Here is a 23,165-nt window from a genome sequence, read left to right as displayed (position 1 = left end):
GCTGGCTGCGTTGTCTTGGAAAAGCTGTTTATCTTGAACTTCTCATCCGTAAAATGAGTGGGGGATAAGGAGAGTGTATTAGTTTCCTATTTGCTACTATAACAAGTTACTACAAACTTAGTGGCTTAAAGCAACACAAACTTATTCTCTCATAGTTCTGGAGGTCAGAAGTCAAAAATGGGTCGGCAGGGCTACGTTCCTTGTGGAGGGTCTAGAGAGAATCCTTTTCCTTGTCTTTTCCAGCTTCTGGAGGCGGGCCGCCTGCATTCCTTGGCTCATGGCTCCCACCTCCATCTTCTGAGCACATCACTCCAACCTCTGCTTCCCTGGTCACATCTCCTCTGTTTCCACGATTCCCTTTTTTCCTTGTAAGGACCTTTGCGATTACATTGGGCTCACCCAGGTAATCCAAGATATCAAACTTAATCACGTCTATAAAGTTTCTGGTGCCTTGTAAAGTAACGTATTCACAGGTTCTGGGGTTTAGGACATAGATGTCTCATGGGCCATTATTCTGGCTAACACAGTAGATTCTTCAGTCTCTTGTATCTCTAACATGCCATGACTCTAAAGACATATTTCTTCCAATTATTTAAAGAGCTTAGCACCGTGCTAGACTCCTTCACATCTCGGTAAGTTAGGTTTATCCACAAGGACTTCCTCTTCTCAGATGGTTATTAGGGATTCTAGGGTCTGATAAAACTCAATACTAGAACTGTGAGCGTAAGCCATAGTATCATTCTGTGTTCAGGCTTCCACTAAATGCACTTTTACTAGTAAAAATTTGACAGTGCTCTCCTACCTATCTTTGATTTTGTGTTTTGCAAATTTTGAAGAAACCTCAAAGCATTTCATCTGTTTTCCAGTAACCAGGGGTAGCCTTTAAACAGCCTGTTAATTATCCTGGTGATTCTGCCGTATGTCTAGTGGTCTCTCCATAAATTCCTGAATGTGTTTCGAGGTCCTCTTGCGTCAGTTGAAGTAGATGTGTTGTTAAGGTCTGGAAGCCAAATAGTTTTGGATGCTGACCTAGCTCGTCTCCTCTGTAGCTGCCACTGAATGTTATGGTATTTCACAGCCATCTAGACTGGGATTTATGTGGGAGTTACGCTGTCTCTCTTTTCCTACATCCCACTGGGTGGTGTCCACCTTGGGTGACCACTGCTTACAAAGCAGTGATAAAGCATCTGTGAAGTCTATTTGTAGTGGCTCTATTATGTTCTCCCCAGGGCTCAACTCATTGTACTGAAATAGGATCCACTCAATGGGTTGAAAAATGCATCCCCCCCATATAACTTTAAGTTTTGAGGTTGCTTTTGACTGTCGAGTCTGAGACGTGCACACCGGGAGTCAAGCAGGTCTGCAGCCTGCCTACTGAAATTTTCTTTCCATTTGTTTCCTAGATGCACCCACTGGGCCTGTGTAATAACAATGACGAAGAGGACTTGTATGAATATGGCTGGGTAGGAGTGGTGAAGCTGGAACAGCCAGAACTGGACCCGAAACCATGCCTCACTGTCCTCGGCAAGGTAAGCACCAGGCCCTCCGAATTGCTCCCGTTTTGATTGGTGTTCTCCACACCCTCATTTCCCCAATTCCTCAAATAGCCGGTTACGGAGAAGAGCCTTGCTGGCACAGCACTCTTTCCTGGCTGAAGTCATGTCTTGGAGCAGCCCCCCATGGTACCCAGAAGCTTGGACTCTGATGGCAGCTGCCAACCTCAGAGTGGGCTCCACCCTGCCCACTGTGTGGCCTTGGGCAGGTCACTTCCCCTCGAGGAGTCTCAGTTTCTTCTCTGTGAACTGGGTTGATAATAGAGATTCACAATCCCTATCTTACACCCTTGGGGCCAGATATTTCAGAATTCTGAGATTTGAGGCATTTAGAAAGGTATTAAGATGCACATATTTTGTATTAAGGAACCCCCAGGAGATGTGGGGCCGTCCTCAGGAACCAAACACATGCATATTTGTGTAGCAAACTACATGGATATTCACATTGAGTGGGACAACTAAAATCTAAATAGCCCCGTGTTAGTTCAGGGCAGCTGTGCCTCCAAATGAGTTCAGGGCCATTAAGTTTCGCTGCCAAGTAAGTTCTGAAAAGACTTTGGGGTTGTAGAGCTTTTTTGGTTTCAGAATGGCAGACAGCAATTATGGTCCTGTATTAGACCTTACCTCATAGGATGGTTAGCAGGTGAGATGAGATACAAATGTCTAGCAGAGGAAGCTCTCCAGAAATGTTTACTGCCATTGGCTATTGTTATTCCGTTTAGAAGTACTAAAAAAAAAAAAACTTTCTTAGCCTCAAGGGTCAGCATTACCTCTGGCTGCAGTATAAGATAAAAGACAGAAATACATTTACTTTGGAAAACCATCTGTCAGTGATCTTAAAATATGACAGATAGCAACCTGTTTTGTTTTGTTTTTTTAATTATTTATTTCTGGCTGCATTGGGTCTTCGTTGCCACGCACAGGCTTTCTCTGGTTGCAGCGAGCGGGGGCTGCTCTTCGTTGTGGTGCGCGGGCTTCCCACTGTGGTTGCTTCTTTTGTTGCGGAGCACTGGCTGTAGGCGCGGGCTTCAGTAGTTCCAGCACGCGGGCTCAGTAGTTGTGGCACACGGGCTTAGTTGCTCCGCAACATGTGGGATCTTCCTGGACCAGGGCTTGAACCCGTGTCCCCTGCATTGGCAGGTGGATTCTTAACCACTGTGCCCCCAGGGAAGTCCCAACAACCTGTTTTAAACTGGATCATTTTGTTAAAGGGAAAGGTTTGGAGAAAGTTGTTAGAATTTTGGTTGGAGGAAAGGTAGTATATCCTAAGGGTAGTGTTATTGCCTGGGTATTTTTTATATTCTCAGAAGCTGCTGTTTTAAGTATAATGGAGAGACAGCTGGGAGGAAAACAGTCCTGGTTCTGACCTCTTGAGGAGATTCAGGCCAGAGAAGAGGTGGTTTTGATGTAGGGAGCCTTTCCCACAGTCAAAGCTGTCCCAGCCGGTGTCTCCTGAAAGGCTTTTGGCCCAAGAGACCCTCATGGATCTAATCTGTGATGTTTGCGTCCCACTTGTCTTCTGAGTAGCTTCCGACCACTTGTCAAGTTCCCCTGCCCTTTTATAGAAGGAGAAGAAAAAAAAAACCAAAAAAAACCCAAAAAACAAAAAACCACAGGGACTATTACCTGTTTGGTTTATAATTCCTGAAGTTGAATCAACGTGTTTTAGGCAGCCCAGGCCCCGATACTTCATCGTTTAAATAGTTGGCCAGAGCTGCCTAATGATGCTCAGAGAGCAGTGACCCCCTTGAGTATACATTAGTGTTTTCCTAGGAGAAATGCCAGCTCCATCCAAAGATTAGGAACAGTGCTTTCCTTGTAGGTAGCACTCTCCTAATAGAATATTTTCTCCCGTACTTAAGCTGCTGCTACGCAGGGCTCAGCAGCTCGGCTTAATTTTGCTTTGCCCCAGTCCAGTGGGTCTCCACCTACGCGTGTGTCATGTCTGTAAATGGGTTGGAACAGGGCCCCTCAGGGACACCCCCTGTTCTCCCATGGCCTAGTGGTGTTGAAGTCCCTCAGGGAACCCAACTGCTCCTCCTCCGCCTGGGACAACCATATAGTGGTTTGACTTGAAGGGTTCTGTATGGTTTGGCCTGCCGGCCTGTGAAGCCAGAGGGAATAAAAAACCCTCAACATACATTGCCTCATTAAGTATTTCTTGAGTTTATTCATTCACCAAGTGTTCATTGAATGCAGAGGCCCGGGAGCTAAGCACGTGGTTGTACCTGCTCAGAAGCGGCACCCTGCTCCATGTTTCTCCGTGTTCGGAGAAGCATGTTTCTGTTTGGAGAGGCTGTGGTGGTGGCCAGGCCGTATTTGCACGTGGTTAATTACTGAAATTTGGCTTAACACGTGAATAAAATCATTAACCAACCCGCTTGGGCCAGACGAAGCAAGACGGTTTAGCTTTTGCTTAAAACCTGGGTTGGTACAGGAGGAACAAAGAGTCAGGCATCTCTCCCTCCCCCTCTCCCTCTCCTTCCTCTTCCTCTTTCTCCCTCCCTCTCTTCTGCTCTCTCACCTCGTTCTTAAGTGTAGTTGTTTCCAGCTTCAATTTTATTAACTTCGCTAACTGTGTTTTCTTTCTTTCTGAGCCCCCAAGGGCAGTGGCAAGAGGCTAGGGTAAGAAGAGCAAAGTGGTCCTCATGGGCGGCCTGCTCGCCTGCAGACACACAGCATGGTTTTCTACCCTTTCCTTGCCCTTAGTGGTGAAGGCAAGAAGGAGGTGGGCAGCTAAGAGAAGCACAAAAGTAAGACGCTGCAGCCAAGTCCCCGTGGGGGTGGCGGAGGGACTCCTCCTCCGTGTAGATGTTGAGACTTGTTGAAAACCATAGGGGGGGGTGGGGAGGATGCTGTCAGGCGTTTGGAGGAGCCTGGGGGAGAAGGGGGAGGGCCAGACGCAGACCCCTCTCCCTCCCCCATCACCTACCCCCATCACCCACCTGCCCACAGAAAGTGCCATGGGGTGAAATGTTGAAAATAACAGAGGAATGTCCTAAATTAAGAAAACGTAAATGCCTCTCCAGGAGTTCAAATAAAGTTTCATTTTAAAAGGGAAAGACATAAACTCATCACCTCGGTTTATTACTGAGTGCTTTTGAACTCCTCAGAAAAGGAACACTATAAACTCATGAGAGAAAAATGATTTATGATCCCCTCCTTATAATCTTTTTGATTCTGGAGGAGGCAGGGCAGACAGTCGGATCAGCTAGGGGGGCAGAGTTGGGGTGGGGGTGAGCTCCCCCAGAACATAGCAGGCCAGGGCACCAGGCCAGGCCCCGGGCAAATCCCTTCCGCTTTCTGGGCCTTTCTTTTCCACTTCATGTGAAGAGGCTGTTCTGGGCTCCTTGATTGTCTAACATTTTGAACTTCTGTATCATATTAAAAATCTCCCCTTGATATTCTAGTTTTCGGGGATTTCTAGGTGCAGCCTTGAAAGGCTCTGTTAACCTGCAACAGTTTACGTCCTCGGAGATTGAAACAGAAAAAAATAGACATTACTGAGCAGCTTGCTATTGAAAGTAAGGGTCTTAAACCATCCCCAAAGTGCAGGAGTCTGTTTATGCCTCAGGCATTTTAACCCTTCAGTTCAAACAGTGTTTATTATTTAAGCATCTTACGGGATTGGTAAGACATTGGAAGGTCGACTTTAATAGCCGTGGTTCTTATGACTCTTCCACCTCATGGAGAGCCTCATGGCAGGGAACACACAAGACGTGCTCAGATCTAACACAGCCCGCCTGGCCCAGATTCACCAAATGTGGAAGAAAACCAGCCTCCCTCCCTCACACCCCACGCTGGAGTGGACTCGTAGGGAGGGTTTTGAAGGGCAGGATGGACAACAGGCATGAAATTGGCTCTTGCCAGTCCTTAGGAGGAGAGCAGAAAGTTAGTAGAAAGACAAGAAAAGCAAGGGATTTAGGTCAAAGAGATGCAGCTTTGGCTGAGTGACCTCGGGAAGGTCACTTCAGTTCTTGGGGCTCATGCTGCCCTTGTAACTGTGTTGGGGGTACTGCGAGGGGCCCTGAATACAGAGCCTGGCTCTCGGGGGACGCCGGCAAGAGTGTAAGAACAGCCCTCGTGCGGTGGGTGCTCGCCGAATGCCGAGAGCTTTCCGAGCAGCGTCTCCTCTCGTTGTCAGGCCAACTCTGGGACCGTGTCCAGATTCCCATCTTACGATGAGGAGATCTCAACCTAACTTGAGATCCAACGGCTCCCAATTGCTGAGCCGAAATCTGAGATCAGGACTGTCATGCCGCCGCATCAGCACTGGTTTCTTCCTCCTGCCTCCTTTTGCCTTTGCCGGTTTTTCTAGATAAAAATCGGGTGCGTTTCAGTAGTCACTGGCTGGGCAAGGACCGTTGGTCGCATTGAATAGAAACCGTGCTTGAGCTGTGTTGAGCCGAAAGCGGAATCCGCTCTGGAAGCTCCTGAGTGTCGTCAGGGAGCCCGTGATGGGGGCGCTGCTGCTCCTCTGGAACCGCCGACCGCAGGGCTTAGGTCTTCTGGGAATCTGCGTTATTCCCCACCCCCCCCAACACCTCCTTGGTCGGGGACAGCGCCCCAATATCCCTTGGCCTGTCGCTCTTGGTTTCAAGTCTAAAGGATTCCAGAAAAGGGATTTAGTGGCCCATCTTGGATCAGGTAGGTGCTCACCTGTAGTCTGGTCAGCTGTGATCCGGGGCTGGGAGCACACTGCAACTGCCCAGCCGTGTGTGCGGCATGGGTGGAAGGTGTGCCTTCCAGAAGGAAGCTGGTGGGGACAGTGCTGGCCTACCGTCCCCAAGCAGCCCCCTCAGTCACCCAGTCACGTGTGCACTCACAAGCCGCTGGGCGATGGCCTCAGTTTAGCCCAGGTCGGTCAGAGAGGCGCCACTTGGAAGGGCCTGCTCTGGTTCCTGTGTGCTGGCAAGAGTCACTTCCTCTTGCCCTGAACCGAGGGCCAGTCCCTGGCACAGACGGTGGTTGTTGTGAGTGAGGAGAAGCACGTCCCCGGGGCCGGAGGGGTTGGGGCTATGAGGCGGGCGCGTAACCTCCAGGAAGAGGGCGGGAAGAACGGGAGCAAGTTCCTCAGGGGGGCGTTGAAAGTTGCTGGGGCAGGAAGAGGGTTTCGGATGCAGGAGTTTCATCTTCATCCCCCAGGAAGCTGGGAGCCACTGAAGGTTGTGGGGATGTTCATTGGGCAGTGTGTCTAGGCTGGTGGGAGAGGGGAGGGTCAGGTTACTCTGCTGGTGGGTGCTTCTGGAGCTGAATGGGCCCAGATGTCAAGTCTCTTGAACGCTTTGGTGAGGCTCTAGCCAGTGACGTTGCCAAGGACACCTCGCGTTCGCCCTCGGATTTCCCGGCTCTTCATCTCGCCTCTCCTGTTTCCACCTGCGGCAGCAGCCTGGCCGAGCGCACGGCAGGTGGACACTGCCGGGAACCGCCGTGCCTGTGAGGCGGGGAGCAGCTCGGCAGTCCTGGCTCTTCTGATGAGCAGTGCGCAACCCGGTGGTGGGTGGGGGGGTGGTCGGTGGAGAACTGAACCCTTGCGTTCACTCCACCGACCCACATCCAGCCCTCGGAGTGCCTAGGTAACTTCTTCAAAGAGAACAAAGACCTTAGTGACCCAAGTGACCGCAAGGCAGAAAACAGAATCAAAGGAATTTAATTTTTTCAGGATGGTTGGGAGGAGAGGGAACACATAATGGTTAAGACTGGGGTTTAGTCATCAAACTAACCTGAATTTAAACCCCAGTTCCAGCCCTTTAATCCATGTGACCTGGGATGGTCCCTGAACCCCTCTGCCCGTTTCCACCTCTGGAGACAGGAACCTCGAGGCACCTCAGGGAGAGAGTGTGTGTCAGGTTCACGCGTGGCTGGAAACACAAATTAGCAGCTCTTGGTGCCCATCCTCCCTCCCTCCCTCCCTTATTATCCTTCAGTTTCTTTCAGCACTCACAGTGCTGTTACTTAAGTAGTCAGATCCTTAGAGACAGAAAATAGAGTGGTGGTTGCCAGGGCTGCGGGAAGGGGAGAATGAGGAATTAGAGTTTAACGGGGCCGGAGTTTCAGGAGGAGGTGGAAAAGTTCTGGAGGTGGGCGGTGGTGGAGGGAGCGGGGGGCTCGTCGTGCCCTTCTCGTTCAGGGTTTGGTCACAGATGGGTGTCTCCTACAGTATTGGGTCCCCCGGCCCTTAGGCCGAGCCCAGCCTAGCGCTCCTGAGAATGAGATTCCCTGCTCTGTCTCAAGAGCGATGGTGGGACTAAAATCTTAGGGTCTGACTTGAAGGGAAGGTGGTGGCTGACTGGAGCAGGGTCTCAGAGCAGCTGCCCCCGTCACAGGCATTGGCCTCTTGAGGCAGGGAAGTGAGTGTGATATTTGCCACACACCTGAGCTCAGGGTACTGTGACTACCCGCAGCTCATTGCCGTGGTATCCTTGGGAGCACCTGTGCTTGGGACACTTACCTGTGTCACACCTTCCCAGAGCATGTTACCCGAGGTGTCTTATTGCAGCGGTTCTCAACTGGGGGCGTACATAGCACGTGCGTGCGCGCGCGCGCACACACGCACACACACACACACACACACACACACACACACACACACACACACACACACACACACACACACTCTCTGCCCCAGGGGACATTTGGCAATATCTGGAGACATTTTTGGTTTTCAGACAAAAAATATCCAGGAGAGGATGGGGGTGGGGCTGCTGCTCAACACCCTACACAGCACAGGCCAGCCCCCCCTACAACAAAGAACATTCTGGCCCCAATGTCAGTAGTGTCACCATTGAGAATCCCTGTCTTTCTGTGACACGTTTTCTCTCCCTAAGAAGACCTTAAATTCCACTTCCTCCTTCATCCTTTGCTTCTCTGCCCTGCTGGCCTCCAGTACAGAGACAGGTTCACGGTGTCCTGTGGTGTGTTCGTTGAAGTGCACGATCAATGTTAGAGCGCGTTTGTGTTTCCACGTGAGGAGTGCAGGGAGCACAGTTTGCAACTGTGCCGCGTGGCTTCACGATCTGGGCTCCCTGCAGTCCTCCGCGCTCCTCACTTTAGGCCAGTTAACCTCTCTTTGTCTTCGTTTCTCCATATTGCCCTCTGTAAAGATAGTTGTGACAATTAAAAAAATGATGTGTGTAGAGTTCTCGGAGTGTGTGAATACTCAACAAATATCAATTTCCTCCCTTCTCTAAACATACTCCTGAGGTGAGGTGGGTTTCTGGTTGGAGAGGAAGTTTGGAAGGCTCTTCAGATTTATTTTAAGGAGTACTTGGGTAAATAACTCCCATATTTGGTTAAAAAGGAAAGCAAGAAAGGAACTTAGTGAAAGAAATCAGATCAGGAGGAAAAGATTGACATGATATGAATGGAAAAAGGAAAAACTCGGGGAATACCACTTTTCTTCTAAGGTCATGTGTCTGATTTGAAAGTCACAAACTTTTAATCTGATGCTTTTCTTCTATGCCTAAATCTTCCAAGAACCTCTTGGTTAAAAGGCTATATTAAGCCCAAGACTTTTTCTTAAACTAGGTCTGAGACATTTTCAGCTATAAAACGCTAACTGAAACCATTATTTGAAATCCTCTGAAAGACTTAAGGGAGTTTTGAAGATAGAGCGAGTGAATAGGACAAATAATGTTTCTGCCAACCCAAGGAGCACAGGCTGATGGCCATCTCCCCAGACTAGGGGAAGCCTGGCTCACAACACTCCTTCTGGCCATTGTCCCCTCTGATTGAGCCAGGCTCTCAATAGAGCAGGGGCCACAAATGAGTCTGTCCTAGGAGACTAGGACTGGTGTGACGGGCCAGCAGAAAGACCATCAAAAACAGCTGATGACCTTGTCGACTTTTGAGAGGCCATTTTGAATAATAAACGAAGTTAAAACCTAACATATTAAGTCATGATAATATGTATAGTACCAGTCCCAAGTCAGGTGACCTGAATCTCTCATACCTGGAGATAAGCCCCAAAGTCCCATCTGCTCAAGGTTCTCAGAGAGAGGGGTCTTGCACACACCTGGCTGTGTGCGTGAATTAACCCAAATAAGCAGCAGCGGGCTGCCCCTCGAGTGCGTTTCTGGCCACGTCCAGGGGCATTTCAGATTTGGCGGGGGGCTGTCTTGACAGTGACTGCATGTAACTGGTTAACGATCTACGTGGAGAACCTGTGCACGAGGTTTGACCAGCTCACAGTATAGGGCGCTTGAGCTGCACCTGTGCAGGAGGGCGCCTGGGTGCCCAACCTGGGCAGAGAGACCCATTGGGTGAAGACGTGGAGGAACGGGAATACTGGCCAGATCTTGTCTGCTAACCTTGGTCACAAGACCTTCTCAGACTGCGGACAAAAGCCACTTCTTTGCCTCGTCCTCTGTCTTTCGTGTTTGTTCCCCTTACAGAAAGCACCATATTTCATCTGATAAAAGGTAGCATTCAGCTTTGGTGATCTTATTTTCCAAATCAGACCTCGGGCTGTGTGTTCTAATACTTTCTGTGCTGTTTTAAGTTCGAGGCAGTCTAAACAATTGGGATACTGAAATCCTTTAAATTCTGCATCATTTTTGCTAGTTATAAAAATAATAAGAGTATCAACACATTCCAGTAGTTCTATGCACTGCTGGATGCAATAAAATTCTAGTCAGCCTGAAGAACTTTGGCTGTTTCTTGGCATGTATAAAGCCCTTGGCCTTCACTATTACACCTTACCCGGTTGCTGATAGATGTTCACAAATGTATCAACTCTTAACTGAACCTCAGAGAAAAGAATGTGGAATATGCAAGGAACTTTTGTTACCTTGGCTTGCTCTTAATCAAATTTTAAAGTGTTTAGCTTCAAAAGCTTTCTTTTTCATCTATTTGTAAGCATAGTAGATTGGTGTTTTTTTTTTTTTTAAAGGGAATGCTATTTATTTATTTATTTATTTATTTTATTATTTATGGCTGTGTTGGGTCTTCGTTTCTGTGCGAGGGCTTTCTCTAGTTGCGGCAAGCGGGGGCCTCTCGCTATCGCGGCCTCTCTTGTTGCGGAGCGCAGGCTCCAGACGCGCAGGCTCGGTAATTGTGGCTCACGGGCCCAGTTGCTACGCGGCGTGTGGGATCTTCCCAGACCAGGACTCGAACCCGTGTCCCCTGCATTGGCAGGCAGACTCAACCACTGCGCCACCAGGGAAGCCCAGTAGATTGGTTTTTTAAGTGAGTTATTTTCTTAGTGTTTTTCCTTTTTTTAGAGTTTCAGTTGCTAGAATCTTAACATTTTTTATAACCCCTAATTTTAAAGGTATACCCAAAATTTATAGCATTAACTTATTTTACTGTTTTTGTAACTAACAAATTTTCTGGTCCCTTTGTCTTTTTTTTTTTTTTTTTTTTTAAGTGTGTAATTCTCATATTCCTAGTGTCAGGAACAGTGCCTGGTACATATAGTGGGCACTCGGTATATATTTGTTGCATGAAACAATTAATTATGGAGAATTTAAAAGTAGAAGGAAAAAACCCAACTTTAATTTTGCTCCTTTAACACATGTACTGTCAATCTTGGTTTATTCCCTTCCAGTCTTCCAGGGAACCCGAGTCTGATTTTTAACGTAATTGTTATGAAGGTATGAACATCTGTTCTGCCTTTTCAAACTTAATAACATATGCTAGTCATTTTACCAGTTTGCTATTATCTTCGTAACCTATCATTTTATTGGTTGCATAACATGACAATAGAACATACCGTGATATAGTTGACCATTCCCCCAGGGTTCTGTAATTAGATTGCTTCTGTTTTATTTTTAGTCCTTACAAGGAAACCAAACTGAAAGCTTTCTTTATGTAAGATGGGTTTTTGGGGGTTTTTTCCCTCTTTGAATTATTCTCTCATGGTAATATTCCAGGAGGAGATTATAGATCAAAGGATATGAACATTTTTTAAATGATTCTTGGTGCAGACAGTTACAAATTGCTTTTCAGGAAAGTTCCCTCAGTTTACCTTGCCACTAGTGAAGTAAGAGTGAACCATTTTCCACAGAAACAATGCTAACATTGACTGTTATCGTTAATGTTTCTTTACTAGTTTGAAAGATAAAAATAGTACTTCATTGTTTTCATTCGCATTTGATTATTAGCAAGTATTAAGCGCCAAGCATTTTTCCATCTGCTAATTAAATTTCCTCTCTTGTGAATTGTCTATTCTGGTCCCTTTCTCGTTTATGGGTGGATCTTAATGTAGGGGTTTTTTTTTATAGCAATGCATTAATTCCTTGTCATTTTGGAACATTTTTAAACTGGCCCTTTTATTTACTAATTTTTTTTTGTTTTAGCTCTCTTGGCATGCAGAAGTTTAAAATTTTTACACAGTCATCACTCCTTCATGATTTCTTCTATTGCTTTTAAACTTAATTATTTTCTTCCCTCCCTTGCAAGCTTAGAATCATTTTTGCCTTTTCTGCTTTTTCTGTGATCACTGGTTTTAATATATTACACCTTTAAGTCACTCAATTTATTTTGATGTGTAATATCAGGGAGTGGCTAAGTAGAGTCTCTCTCTTTCTCAAAGTTGTCATTGCCTTCATTTTATGTACCTTCTTCCTTTTAAAAATAATATATTCTGTTCTACTGAATTCTGTAACAGAATCACATCCTGTGTTATCTACTGTCAAGTTCTGTATCCCTTTTTGGGCCAATACCACACTGTTTTAATTTTTGTTGTTTTAGAACACAGTCCCAGAGTTAAGTGAAATATGCTTGCGAACACATTTAAAAGAATTAATCCATCGGTAAATCAACAAAGCAAATGCCTGTTTGTGGTATTCTTTAGAGCAGGGAATCCTAGTTAATCCTCATCCTCTCCCACTTAGTGAGTATATCATAACCCTGCCCCAACTCTGTCAGCATGGGGAGCTGCTTTCAGAATCTGTTCATTATTGTAAGTGCCATATTCAAGTTTCACTCCATTCCAGCACGCACACAAAATTTTTATTAGGAAATGTATACTGTGGTTAAAACCAACTACTAAGCCTATTTCAACTTTCAGTTACCCAAGATTGTTTCACCACCAAAACTTTTCTACCCATTTCTGTTCAAGAAATAGATGATTGGACTCTATACAGAAATAGAACAGAAATGACTGATCAGATTGTTCCCACATGAAGGCTTCTTTTTTTCTAAGTGTCCCGTGGTTTTTAGTATATTCATAGAATTGTGCAACTACCACCCACAATCAATTTTAGTATTTTCATGTTCTTTATATATTATAGATACAAGTCCCTTATCAGATGTCTGAACATTTCCATCAACCCAAAAAGAAGCCCCTTACCACTGAGCCGTCATCTCCCTTCCATACTGGACATTCCGTATAAATGGAATCATGCAGAACGTGGTCTTTTGTATCTGTTTCCTTTTGTTTACCATTATGCTTTCAGGGTTCATCCGTGTAGCAGCAAGCAACAGTACATCGTTTCTTCTTATTGCCAAATAATAGTTCATTGTGTGTTTACTGCTTGTTTATCAGTTGATGGACATTTTGGTTACTAAGAATGATCTGTGAACATTTGTGTACATGATTTCTTTTTTAAGATTTCTTTTTTATTTATTTATTTTAGGCTGCATCAGGTCTTAGTTGCAGCACGCTGGACATTTGTGGCAGCATGCGGGACATTCGTTGAGGTGCGCGGGCTCTTCATGGTGGCGCACGGGCTTCTCTCTAGTTGTGGCATGTGGGTTTTCTCTTCTCTAGTTGTGGCACGCGGGCTCCAGGGCACATGGGCTCTGTAATTGTGGCGTGTGGGCTCTCTAGTTGAGGCGCACGAGCTCAGTAGTTATGGTGTGCGGGCTTAGTTGCCCCATGGCATGTGGGATCCTAGTTCCCTGACCAGGGATCGAACCCGTTTCCCCTGCATCGTAAGGTGGATTCTTTACCACCGGACCACCAGGGAAGTCCCTGTGTACATGATTTTGTGTAGGTATAGGTTTTCACTTCTCTTGGGTAAATAACTAAGAGTGGAATTGCTAGGTCATATGGTAACTGTTTAACCTTTGAAGAACTGCCAGACTGTTTTCCAAAGTGGTCACACATTCTACATTACCGCCAGCAGTGTATGATTTCTCCACATTCTAGCCAACACTTGTTATTATCTGTCTTTTTGATTACAGCCATCCTAGTGTGTATGAAGTGGTATCTCATTGTGGTTTTGATTTGCATTTCCCTGATGGCTAATGATGTTGAACATCTTTTCCATGTGCTTATTGAAGGGTTGTATATCCTCTTTGGAGAAATATCTCTTCAGATCCTTTGCCCATTTTTTAATTGGTAATTTATCTCTTTATTATTGAGTTATAAGTGTTCTTTATGTATCCTAGATACATGTCCCTTATCAGACACATGATTTGCAAATATTTTCTCCTATTCTGTGGGGTTTCTTTCACTTTGTTGATAGTGTCCTTTGAAGCATAAAAGTTTAAATTTCAGCAAAGTTCAGTTGATCTATTTTCTTTTGGTGTCATACCTAAGAAACCTTTGGAAAACTCATTCTTTTTTTTTTTAATTTTATTGAAGTATAGTTGATTTACAACGTTGTATCAATTTCTGTTGTACAGCAAAGTGATTGAGTTATACATATATATATATATATTCTTTTTCATATTCTTTTCCATTGTGGTGTATTACAGGATGGAAAGCTCATTCTTTCACTGGGACCCACTAGTCATCCTTAGTGTGGTATTTTACATGGTCGTATATTTAAGGCCCTTCTGGGATTTGTAATAAAGAATTTATTCTCTTTCCCTCCAGAAGCTTAAAGCTAACAGAGGGCCAGGAAGCACTGGTCTCTCTTCATCGCCAGTCCTTGTCTTGAGCTGCCCTCCAGATCCCTTGATTTCACCGGGGTCATCTGAGCCACTACAGTCTCCACGTATCCTATGGCAGGTGGCTGGTCCAGCACGGGGCATGCAGTGGTCAAGACTCCTTCAGTTCCAGCTCAGTAGCTGGATGGCTGGGTTAAATATATGGAAAGGCAGCAGAGCTACTGCCCAGGCTTCTCCTTTTTTTAGCTAATGATGGTTCTGGAAGAGACTGGCCTGCTACTTCCTAGCATCCCAGCAAATGCCCATGAAAGTGGGTACTCCTGCTGACCAGACTTAGGGACCCGATTTCTGTAGGGTTTAAGGTTATATTCTGTCAGGTTTAAGTAGGGGAGACAAGACAGTCTACCAAAATAAAGGGAAAAGAAAAGCCAATTTTGAAATGCTACAGAAAGAACGTAGGCGAGTGACAGCTGTCAGTAAGGCTCCCACCTCCGCTGTGCTATTAGTGCTTTTGAAAAGACAATAGCCCAAAGGTCCCATTTTAGAACACTCAAGATCTTGAAATGTTTCCAAAATAATTTTTCTCTCAAAGGTTTACTGATGAGCACCAGACTGTGAAAATAATTCCCCCTAACTGATGGCCACGCCCCTGTTCTCAGAAGAGGGTGTAGCTACAGTCTTCAGGGTTGAGGGTCATCGACCAGGATGCTGTGCTCCTAAGAGCACACCAACAGGCAGTGCAGGGACCTTCCGTTGAGCTCTAGCCGTAACCCGCAGCCTGTCTGGAAGGCCTGACTTCAGGGGAGCTGGTGGTGCAGTGACTTCATGCCTGCTAGACCTGAGACTTTTCCCAAGTTCTTTCTCATGAGGCCAGAAGCACCGAGAAAAGGGAAAAAAGTTCTTGTAGTTATTTCTGTGTCATTTATAGCATCTGAAATTCATCTAAGACCCTGCAAATAATGTTTGCTGTTCAAGCACCCCATTTTTCCTGTTATATAGTCTTGAGTTCCTCTGCTCATATTACAGTGCAGTTAGCCTTTATATCATGATTATGTTAAGATGGATAGATCTATGGATCGATAGATAGGAGACTGGATGCAATTGGCTACCACACAGAATGTTTACTTGACATGGAAATGGACTCTTCCCTAAAGGTCAAAGTAGAATCAGTTTGTTTTGCAAAAGGATTACTTGTAGAATTGCTTTCAGCTATCCACACTGCCCTGCAAACGAACCCCACCCCACCACCAAAAAAAAAGACAAATGCAGTATACACCCATCCCTTAAGCATTGTATTATGTTAAGAAGGTGGTATTCTATAAAGCTGCATCTCTTACCAGGCCCCCACCCTCTTTATCCCCCTCTGCTATTGTCATCTCTGCTTAGGTTGGGTTCTCTTCTATGAATGAGAGAAAATAAGAAAATTGCCTGTTTTAGGCAATGCAGGTGTGTTTCAGAGATTTAGAGTTAAGAAGTCAAGTAAATATTTTGGCAGCCCAACAAAGGTAAGCAAGGGAGAACGCACCTCATGGGCTTTTCAAATTACAGGCCTGTCCAAACACTGCCTTCCTCAAGAGCTGCTGGTCAGGGCCAAAGCCTCCCCTGCTCGGTGGTGGCGACAAGGCCTGGCCGAGAAGTGGGCTCGCTTCTCTCACTGACCCTGGCCCTGTGCCCAGTAGGACGCTGTTGGACTTTGATCCATCTGACCCGAGAGGAAAGATACTTATCAGTAAGGGAGAGATCTTTCCTCCTTAACAGATTCTAATCACATAGCTTCCTCTTCCTTGCTGAAAAAATCCCGGATAGCTTTTTCTCCCCTTTTAAATTGGAACGCTGAAGAGACGGGGCATAGCATCTCAGATAACTTTTTCGGTGTAACTTCATCCATCTCGAGGGTTAGGAGGTGGACAACTATAAAAGAGGACCCGGAAGTAGCATGTCTCAGGGAGGCTGGGCATCCAGGTGCACCCCAAGTGCATCAGTCTAGGTGGCTTCTGGGTCTCCTGGTTTAAGAGCAGAGACATCCCAGAAGGAGGTTTCTCTGACCTGCTAGTGGCATGTCTCCTCCATTCAAGCTGTGCTTTGTGTCTCTTCTAACAGAACGGCAGACGTGAAAACTCCCTCTCTTCCTTGCCCTCCCCCAGTGGCTTCCACTGGATCACCTTGGCAGGGCCTCATCCGAAGAGGGCGGGAGGGCTGGCGGGAGGAGGGTGGTAGCTGCACCAGCGGCCCCTTTGATCACCTCCCTCCCGGTTCCAGGCCCCGCCGCCAGCAGGCCAGCCAAAGGCCCGGCTCTACTGATCTGATGAGGTGCTGAATAGGACCCGAGGGGCAGTGACGGGAGCGAGAAGAAAGCCTCGGGAATGAAAAGGAAACCCTGTGAACCTGCTTGGCTTCACTGGCCAGATTTTCCTACCAGGGAGCCGCTCAGTTCCTGCCAGCCCAGCCGCCTGCCCCTCACCCCAGCCCCTCCTGTCTGCTTTTCAGACCCAGTGGGTGTTTTGTGTTTGAATCATGGCTGCTCTCCCTGGTTCTCAGGCTGGGAACCCACTGCGCCTGTTTCCATGGTCACTGGGAAGCGCTCAGCGCCATGTGCTTCAAAGGGAACCTTTCCCCTCCCGGCGCTTGAGCTGCCCGCCCCAGGCGGCCACACAATAAGCAGCTCCTCCGAGCCAGGCCTCTGACCCTCGCTTGCCAGGAGGAAAACCTTGCCTCTGCCGAGTGAGGCTGTGCAGCCTCGCAGAAATACCCTCAGCAGAGCGTGTGGACGTGCACAGGGCAGGCGAGTGCACGTGCACGCCCGTCTCACGTGCCCCTGCTAGATTTGGATGGGATGTAGAGATTACAGGTGGTGAGCTTTTGGGAGCCTTCCTGAAGTTGAAGGAAAGAACAAAGCCTAAGCCCCTTATAACTGGAAGAGAGGTGGCCTCGTTGGGGGTAGGAGAGGGGAAGGAAGAGGAGGCTTGGACTGAGGAAGGTCGTGGGACTGGCCGGCCATGTGGGACTTTCTCCGTTAGCCTTTGGGGTCAGCAGAGAATGGAGTCAAGGCAGGTGGCACTGGCTTCCTGTCCCCAGAGCCAGGGTGAGGGGGTATCTGCTCACTCCTCCAGGACCACGGATGCCGGAGCAGTCACCCTACCCCCCACCTCCAGGTTTGACTTTCATCTTTGCTTGTTTGTTGAATAATGCAGAGGAGTGGAGCCTCTCACGTTGTTTGGAGAGACAGAATCAATGTTAACCATCTGGGAGGGCTGCTGTACAGTGATGCTGGAAGTAAAATGTGAATGTCCTCTGAGAGCTCACCTTTCAAATGTCAAGCCTGCCCCCCTCGCTTGGAGCCCAAGATGTTAATTTCTGCCTTGAGCTTCCTGAGCATGTGTGGGAAATTGGATGTTTCTCCAGCTGTTGATTTGCTACCTATCTTTACCTTTTGTAATATTTTGATCGTACCTCCTCTTTTTCTCTTGCTCATTTGCCCCTTCTATAAAAACTGTATCTCTTTCCTTTTTACAAAACTATCTGAAATGGTACTTCTCTCATTTGCACACTCAGATGATGAGGAAGGACATGCAAGGATGGCACAAGTTCTGTGTATTAAAAAATGTCATCATCACCATGTCCTGTTTGGTGGGCAGAGTACATGCTCCAAATTGTATTCTTACTAGTGGCAGTTGGAGACTTTGAGCTGTTCAGAGTCTGGCCCGTGGCCATGCGGTCCAGGGATAGCTGTTCACCCGAGTGCATGCTCCTGGAGGTGATGGCTTCCCTCATTCCAGGTTCTGAGCCAACTCTCTCGAGATTCTTTATCTACCTCGACATGCAGAAATTAATGGTGGTGTGATTTACTTTGGCCCTTTTAGGTGTCAGGCACGTGTCTTGAAGAAACTAGGAAAGAGAGGTTAGGGTTCTTGATTCATTTGAACCTTTTGGGTTTTCTGTCTTTCCTTTCTCCCCAGTGTCAGGCCTAACTTGGGCGTAGTACTTCAAGGCTGAATGAATGAGCACCGTTTTCTTTCTGTGTGTTCTCAGGACAGAACTAAATGGGACGGGCGTGGGATGGCAGGTGGAGAGTGCATTGGTGATGGCTCTTGACTTGAATTTAGCAGTTCTTCAGAAGAAGGTTATTGGTTTTTCACCAGTTATGCTAACGACTATCCTTGTTGGCAGCTTTAGTAGAAGGATTAGGAGAATTGCATGTCTCTCACCACTCGAAATTGATTCTCCAATTCAGTTCTGTTGTTTGTCCAAGTTCTGTGGCTGTGATAGTATAGGGAGCCAATTAATCTTTTTTGTTACCAAGAAGGTTTATTCAGTTATTGGGCCAGGGTTTGTCATTTAAGGTGTGGATGTGTACAGGATGTTAAATTTACCTGATGGCTCAGAACTACAGCTTCCCACATACTCCTGTGCCCTGGTTGCCATGGTCCCTTGATCGACAGAGGTAGCTTCGGGGTGTCCACAGGGCTCCAACCACCCTCTGGGCACTACAAGGCCGTCATGGGGAGAAAATCAGGATGGACTCCTTCAGGTCTTTGCTTATACATTGCTTTCTCTTAAAAGTCTTTCTGGGTTCGTGGTGTGTTAGCAAGGGAAGGCTTCACAGAAGAGGTGAAACTGAACTTTCAAGAATGGGTTTGGGGTAAGAAAGGGATGCAGGAGCAAACGCCAGGAGTGGGGCCAGCAGGAGTAGCAATAACCCTTGGTGTGTCCCAGGGTGGGTCAGAAAGAGCGACTTGACCCAGCCGCGTGGTTTTAGTAGACAGGAGATCCCCTTGGTAGGGAAGGCATTTCCAGGGAGTGTGTCAAGAGGTATGCAAAAGAGGAACACACAGTGGAGGGGAGGGGCACGTGGTCCCAGCAGAGGGAACCAGGATGTGATTAGGCCTAGAAATAGATTCCCAATTTGGACATTTCTATGATGTTGCTGTAAATTGCTATTCTGTGGCAATTTAAGTAAAAGAGAGGAATAAAACAACGTATCAGAGGCCTTAAAATGTAAAATCCCAGAGAAGTTTTACATGATTAAACTAAAGTGGTACTTGGTAGAACTTGCCCGGCCAACATAAAACACAAACAGGGCTCTAATTTCCCTTCCCTGTGGCGCTAATTCTTTTTACCCTGAATCTTCTCTCTCTCTCTCTAAATTGTGGTTCAATACATACATAACATAAAGTTACCATTTTAGGCATTTTCAAGCGTACAATTCTGTGGCATTAAGTACATTCACATTTTGTGCCACCATCACCACCATCCATCTCCAGAACTTTCTCATTTTCTACAGTTGAAACTCCGTACTCGTTAAATACTAACTCCGCGTTCATCCCTCTCCCCAGCCCCTGGCAGCCACCATTCTACTTTCTGTCTCTATGAATTTGACTACTCCAGGTGCCTCATGTAAGTGGAATCATATAATATTTGTCCTTTTATATGCTTTTTACTTAGCATAATGTCTTTAAGGTTCATCCATGCTGTAGCACGTATCAGAATTTCCTTCCTTTTTGTGGTTGAGTAATATCCCACTGTATGTATACACCATGTCTGTTTAGGCATTCATCCCTCGATGGACATTTGGGTTGTTTCCATCTTTTGGGTATTGTGAATAATGTTACTATGAACACATATACAAATGTCTCGTTAAGACCCTACTTTTTGTTCTTTTGGGTATATACCCAGAAGTGGAATTGCTGGGTCATATGGTAATTCCATTTTCTACAACAGTTGCACCATTTTGCATTCCCACCAGTAATGTACAAGGGTTCAATTTCTCCACATTGTATCAACACTTCTTGTTTTCTGTTTTGTTTTGTGGAATAGTCATCTTAAGAGGTGTGAGGTGGTTTTCCACTGTGATTTTGACTTGCATTTTCCTAATGATTAGTGATGCTGAGCATCTTTTCATGTGCTTATTGGCTATTTGTATATCTGCTTTGGAGAAGGACTATTCAAGTCCTTTGCCCATTTTTTAATTGAATTGAAATCCAGATTCTCCAGTTTTTTTTTCCTTTTGTGGCCTGCGCTTTTGGTGTCTCTTCTCTCTCTTTTGCACTTGCTCCTTAATTCATCATCAGCTAACATTTTCTTACACATAGAAAGTTATACAAGCATATCTTACTACTTGGTCTTGGTTTAGAATTTACTGTTGTCCAGAGAATTCCAGAAAGAAAGAGAAATTTTGCTTCCTGGGCCAGGCTCTCGGAGACTCGATATGTTGGAAGATGTGCTGTTGTGGATACAAAGAATGATACTTAACTGCACAGAAGGTTCCAAGGCTGTTCCTAGGCTGGCCACAGGGGTCCAGCAAGCTGGCTACACTATTCTGTGGTTGACCCCTTGCAAGTGGGGAGCTCCTGTCCGCCTCCGTGGCCAGCTGCCACCAGCCCCATGGTGTGAATGGCGAGGAAGTGGGGGCTGGCGGCTGGCCGGGCTCCAGGATGCAGCCTTTGCTGGCGGAGAACCAAGGCGGAGGGGGAAAACACTCTTGTGTATGAGAGAAGTAGTGCCAGTTCCAAAACCTATAATTCCCAAGTTTAGAAAAGAAAAAAAGATTTTTCAACCAAACTGTGCTTTTATCTTTGGATTCTGAATGGGAGATTGTTCACACAGCTAAGCTGGCTGCAGAAGCCAGGCCAGTTAAAACAATATGCAGGCAGCTCTCCTCCAAGTAACCAGAAACTGTTGGCTCAAAGGACCCTGAACCGAGGAACCAACCTGCTGGGAGACGTTTTCCAAGTAACTCCAAGCAACGGCCTGAATGTAAATTCTCCTGCTGGGGAATGGCACTTTGGCAAATGAAGACCCTAATTAGAGATGGAAGGGTTTCTATTTTGTTTTTCTTTAATCCTTACCCTGGGGCCTTTGCAGGGCCGCCATGTCTCTGCTTGTGTGCAAAGAAATTTCCAGCTTCTCTTTGTAACAAGATCCTCTTTTGGGAAAGAAGCAACAAGCTGACAATGTGGGCCCACCGCAGCCAGGGGACCCCACCACCAGCCTAACCCAAAACAAAGAGCTCGGTCTGGGCCAAGAGCTGGGTCACCTGGATTGGCCGGTCGTTTGAAGCTGTTGGCCAAGTTGGATCCCAGGCTGCCCCCCCGCCCCATGAGATGCTCAAATCCATGCTTAGACTGCAAGTGAAGTTTCTTAAGTCCTGAAGGAGAACAGTGAGAACAAAATGCAAAGCAGTGAGGGGGAACTGCAGCTCTGAGGTGCCAAGGCCAAGGTCGAATTGGCACTGGGTTGTGGGACCCTCTTATGTCTTCAGCCTTGCACATGAGTCTGTGCTTCTCGATCTTAACCATGAAGCAGAGGGGCTATGCTCCTTTCAGACTGATCACCTCTTAGTTCTTGATTATCCGGAAGTATCGTGTGTGTAGAGAATCCACATACACCCGTTTTGTTTTGTTGTGGGTACATCATTGACTTGCCCAGGGACCCTCAGGGGCTAGAACAGATGATCTCTCTCATTTTTACTCTTTTGTCCTAAAAAGGCAAATGAGCAGTGTTCTCTGGGCCCGAAGTATAAGGCTGTTGGTAAATGATAGAATCAATTTAAGACAATTCTAGATAATTACCATGAGCACGGGTGATGTGCCTTTTCCTAGCTGATCTTTGAGGCACCCTTCGTCCTTCACGTTGGTAAGTGTGTGAAGGGCGTGTGAGAACTTTGTGTGCCTGAGCATTTTATGCACAATTGAGGGCTGTTACCTTATTCATCGTTAAGTTCACTGGATGCTTGTGCCTGAGTGACTTTAAAAGTTCATAAGGGGAAATTACACTTTTTGGAGTCAAATGTGTGAAGCACGCTTCTCCTGAGCTGCTGTTCCGTGCTGAGCCCTGGGCCGCACTCTGTCCAGATAGAGTGTCCTCTGGTGTTCACAGCTCCGGGAGCCAGTTGATACCCGCCTTTAAGACGAATACACTCAGTCTTGGGGAGGAGACTTACCCACAGCCACCTCCTGGCTCTGTCCAGGTCCTGAGGTAACTTCAGACCTGCTCTTTCTAGGCCACCCCAGCTCCTCTTTGCCCGTTAGTTCTGTCCTTTGAATTAGAAGCTGAGCCTACAGACGGCAGTTCTTCTTCCACTTGTGCATGTGTAACAGGACAGACAGACAGATTCCTGACCGACAGTCCACGCCCCCCACTGGGGAGGAGCCCAGCCCTGCCACCCATTCCTGGCTGTCATGTGCCAGAGGGACGTGTCCGCTGCGTCTGTTTCCCACAAGCCCTCAGCTTGCTCAGACTGTCTGAAGTGAGGTTTCAGGGAACCCTAGGACGTCTGTCTTACCGCGCCATGCCTGTGGTTAGGCCGCTGTAGCTCATCCGCTGCCTGGCAAGATGATGCCGGTGGAGAGTATCCTGTCAGTGCCAGCAACTGGCCCTGTTCCAACCTCGCATTCGTGCTTCAGTTTTCATTGGGGCTTGTAGAAACTACTTAAAGTCATTGGGAAACGGGTAGATCCAGAAATAAAAAGACAACTAAGGTTTTAGAGGCCACGTTGATCCTTTTAAAGAGATAAGACAAAAGAAAACCTTCCCACCATGGCCTCCATTTATCCTGTCGCTCTTCGGGGAGTGTGGTGCTTAGGTGACAGAATGTGGTAGCAACTTGACCCTTGTTGTTATAGAAAATCTTGGCCATGTTACACACTCACAGCTAATTTAAAGCTGTATCAGACCGAAAGGAGGGTATATGATCATTTGCATGTCAACTTGTACCTAATGAACAGCTTAAACCGTTGCCTGCTAAACTTGTGATGACAGTGGGCTTGGGAAGGGATTCACATGTCAGGAACCGAATTCTATCACAGATTTTCAATTGCCGGTGTAGCTATGACA

At 46.7% G+C, this 23,165-nt stretch overlaps 1 protein-coding gene across 1 annotated transcript in view; it reads left to right on the top strand.

Annotated features, from left to right (window-relative positions):
* ZNRF3 (zinc and ring finger 3) overlaps positions 1-23,165 on the top strand; it is a 148,455-nt gene that overhangs the window by 89,442 nt on the left and 35,848 nt on the right. Inside the window, exon 2 of the mRNA XM_068563441.1 lies at positions 1,404-1,529. Coding sequence (XP_068419542.1) covers positions 1,404-1,529 — 126 coding nt within the window. The remainder of the gene's footprint in view (positions 1-1,403; positions 1,530-23,165) is intronic.

Source organism: Eschrichtius robustus, chromosome 14 (genome assembly GCF_028021215.1).
Source record: "Eschrichtius robustus isolate mEscRob2 chromosome 14, mEscRob2.pri, whole genome shotgun sequence".
Lineage (NCBI taxonomy): Eukaryota > Metazoa > Chordata > Mammalia > Artiodactyla > Eschrichtiidae > Eschrichtius > Eschrichtius robustus.
This window is presented reverse-complemented; position numbering and strand designations above follow the sequence as displayed.